This window comes from Thunnus thynnus, chromosome 22 (genome assembly GCF_963924715.1).
Source record: "Thunnus thynnus chromosome 22, fThuThy2.1, whole genome shotgun sequence".
Lineage (NCBI taxonomy): Eukaryota > Metazoa > Chordata > Actinopteri > Scombriformes > Scombridae > Thunnus > Thunnus thynnus.
Window position 1 is genome coordinate 24,656,821 of NC_089538.1, and position 2,949 is coordinate 24,659,769.

A 2,949-nucleotide genomic window follows, 5' to 3' on the forward strand; every position below is an offset into this window, starting at 1 on the left:
TCTCCTCCTCCTCCTCCTCCTCCTCTCTGCTGTTATTGTGAACGCGTCTCTCGGGGGACGGAGCTTAAGTGCAGCGGCGACTCGCCGTCGGAGCAATTAAGTGCGACTCAGAAATATCTTTAGTGTCAAAAAAAGGAAGTAAGAGCCGCACGGGGCGACAGAACGCAGCGTTTTAGAGGCTGAAATATGAAGTGTGTGGTTTTTTTTTTCTTAATTGACTCGCAGGAAGCAGGTTTGTGTCTCAGCGGCGGCGCGGCGGCGTCCCCGCGGTCTGAAGCGCAGACCACCGGCTGACTCCCCCCCGACGCAATTAAACTGTTTTTTTGGACACGAGATTTTGAAAATGTAAAGACGGAAGTTGGGAGCGCCCTGCGGTTAATCAGAGCTGTCTCACACTCAACCCACAACGTCTCCTTCCTCCTCTTCCTCCTCTTCCTCCTCCATCTCTCCCTCGTGTCCTCTTCCTGTCGCTGTAGCAACATGTACTTCTGATACATTTATTGTCCAGAACGATGTGATTTTACTTCCTGTTTGTTTTTTTAAATTAAAAGCTCACAAGTCAAACATCTTTCCTCCGTCTCTCCTCTTCCTCCTCTTCCTCCATCCATCTCACCTCCTCTCTCTCTCTCTCCTCCAGACTCGTCCTTCCTGAGCGCCGCCTCCTGCGACTCCTCCGGCAGCCCGTCTCCTCCGCTCGCCGTCCCCCCCGCCGCCACCAGCCCCGGCCTGCTGACCTGCGGAGGCAGAGCCTTCGCCTCCTGCCTCCCTCCTCCTCCTCCTCCTCCTCCTCCTCCTCCACCTCCGACTCCTCCGCCACCCTCCCCGTTCCCCCTCTCTCCCCTCTCCTCTCTCTCCACGCTCAGCCCTCCCGCCTCCCAGACGCAGCGGCTCTACATCAGCTCGCAGTCGCCTTTCTACTGACGGTCACATCATCACCGTTAAACATCTGCAGGAAACTGTTTGTTCGTCACGACGTTATTTACAGTAAGCGAGGAAGAGAAAAGGCAGAACTGTTTATCACATGACCTCCCACAATGACATCGTTCCCTGCAGAGGTTCAGCTCCTTCCTCTATTTTAACGTTTATCTCGGTTAGAGAAGAAGAAGAGACAATATTTAGCGTCTCTGATTTAGAAACCTGTAAACTGAAGGACGATAAGACGCTGTTTAGATTCCACACGTAGCAGATAAAACGTCTGTTAAATGTCTCTCCGCTGTTATTTCCCTTCAGCCAGCTTTCAGCTTTCTTTCCCATAATGCCTCAGTAGAGACGCGTGTATGATACGAACCTTTACGCGACGCCGCCGTCAGATCAGCAGGTTTCTGTTGTTTATTTGTAACCTGTAAGATTCTGTTGTCGTCACGTTAAAAACTGGACAAACGGAAACAAGATCGTCTAAAACATCATCACAGGGCTGAAACTAACTGTTATTCTTTAAATGATCCATTAACGTTGATTATTTTCTCGATTAAACCAGTCGTTTGGTCTTTAAAATGACTGAAAACGGTGAAACATGACGGTTTACTGTCACAGAGATTAAAGAAGAAGATTAAAGAATCTGGACTTTTAAACAACGACTCAAAATTATTAATTGATTATCAAAATAGTGATTAATTTTATGGATATGTTTGATAGATCCATGTGGGAACAACGATGATTTATATCTATATATTTATATCAGCTAATCTTCTTAATTTAGAGGTCGACGAGGACGAGCTCGTTAAAGCAGGTCAGGAATGTGTTCATGTTGATTGATTATTCTGGGACGAACGTACATAATTAATCATTCACATCTGAACTCAGAGGATGACGTCTCCTCCGTGACTGTTAATTAGAGCTGCAACAAATAAATTAGTTAGTTTTGAGCCATTTTTTTAAGAAAAATTCTCTAATTCCTGCTTGTTAAATGTGAATATTTTCTGGTTTCTTTATTCTTCTGTGATTTTAAACTGAATATCTGAGTTTTGGGGAAACAAAGATCGAAATGTTTCACAATTTTCTGACATTTTATGAAGCAAACGACTGATCGATTAATCCAGAAAACAATCAACAGATTGTTCTATAATAAAAATAATAGTTAGACCTCTCACTTCTGGAGAGAGAGAGAGCTGAAAACAGAGAAGAAGAGGATTTATCTTCTTCTTCTTCTAGAAGAATGTTTGATCCGTTTCATGTTTGTGTTCATCTGAGTTTGAGGGGAAGAAGAAGAGGAGCTTTTAAAGGCAGATTTAAAGCGTCCGTCCAAGTTTCTCAGAGTTCCTCTCAGCCGATGAGAGTTAATGGTCATGTGAGGAAGAGGATGTGTCTCTGAAGACAAGGCTGAAGGTTTCCTAATTTGCCCGACTCGCAGCTTCGCAGCCAGTTCACAGTTTTCATTTGTAGATTTTTGAAGGCTGCGATCGTCTGACAGATGGGAGAAGATTGAAGATGTTTTTCCTTCAGACTACATTCAGTTTTAGTCTAATTTAAAGCACATTCACAGAGAGAAGATGTAAAAAAGACACCATTAGACATGTTTCCCATATTTCCTAATTAGCTGGACGTTTTATCTACATTGACATTAAGGTTCTGTGAAGAAAAAGGAGAAAAAACAGGAAGCAGAAGGACACGTTTTAAAGGCAGAGTTAAAGTTTTGGGGTTTTATTTGCAGCCTGAGACGTTTATTTCTTTATCAGAGGAGAAAAGAGGGAAGTTCTGTACAAAGTTACTGATGTTTCTTCATGTTGATCTTCATCAGATCAGTTTAGGCCACAGAAACATAAGAAGGTTAAAAGTCTTAAAACGTTTTATTGATCCGTTTGAAGTCAGTGGCATCAACAGAAAGGGTTTTTGTTTATTTTTATTGATTTGGAAGGTTGTTGTTTTGTGTCGACTCTTTGGGACTTTAAACAACTCTGAAATGTGTTTTGTATATTTATACATGAACGTGTTTGTACAGTTTTAACTCGT

General features: G+C 43.0%; 1 protein-coding gene across 3 annotated transcripts in view; it reads left to right on the forward strand.

Moving 5' to 3' along the window:
* rbm46 (RNA binding motif protein 46) overlaps positions 1-2,677 on the forward strand; it is a 23,348-nt gene extending 20,671 nt beyond the window's left edge. For all 3 annotated transcript variants that reach the window (XM_067579775.1, XM_067579773.1, XM_067579774.1), the window contains exon 10: positions 638-2,677. In XM_067579775.1, coding sequence (XP_067435876.1) covers positions 638-921 — 284 coding nt within the window. In that variant the 3' untranslated portion in view covers positions 922-2,677. The remainder of the gene's footprint in view (positions 1-637) is intronic.
* The last annotated feature ends 272 nt before the right edge of the window (positions 2,678-2,949 follow it).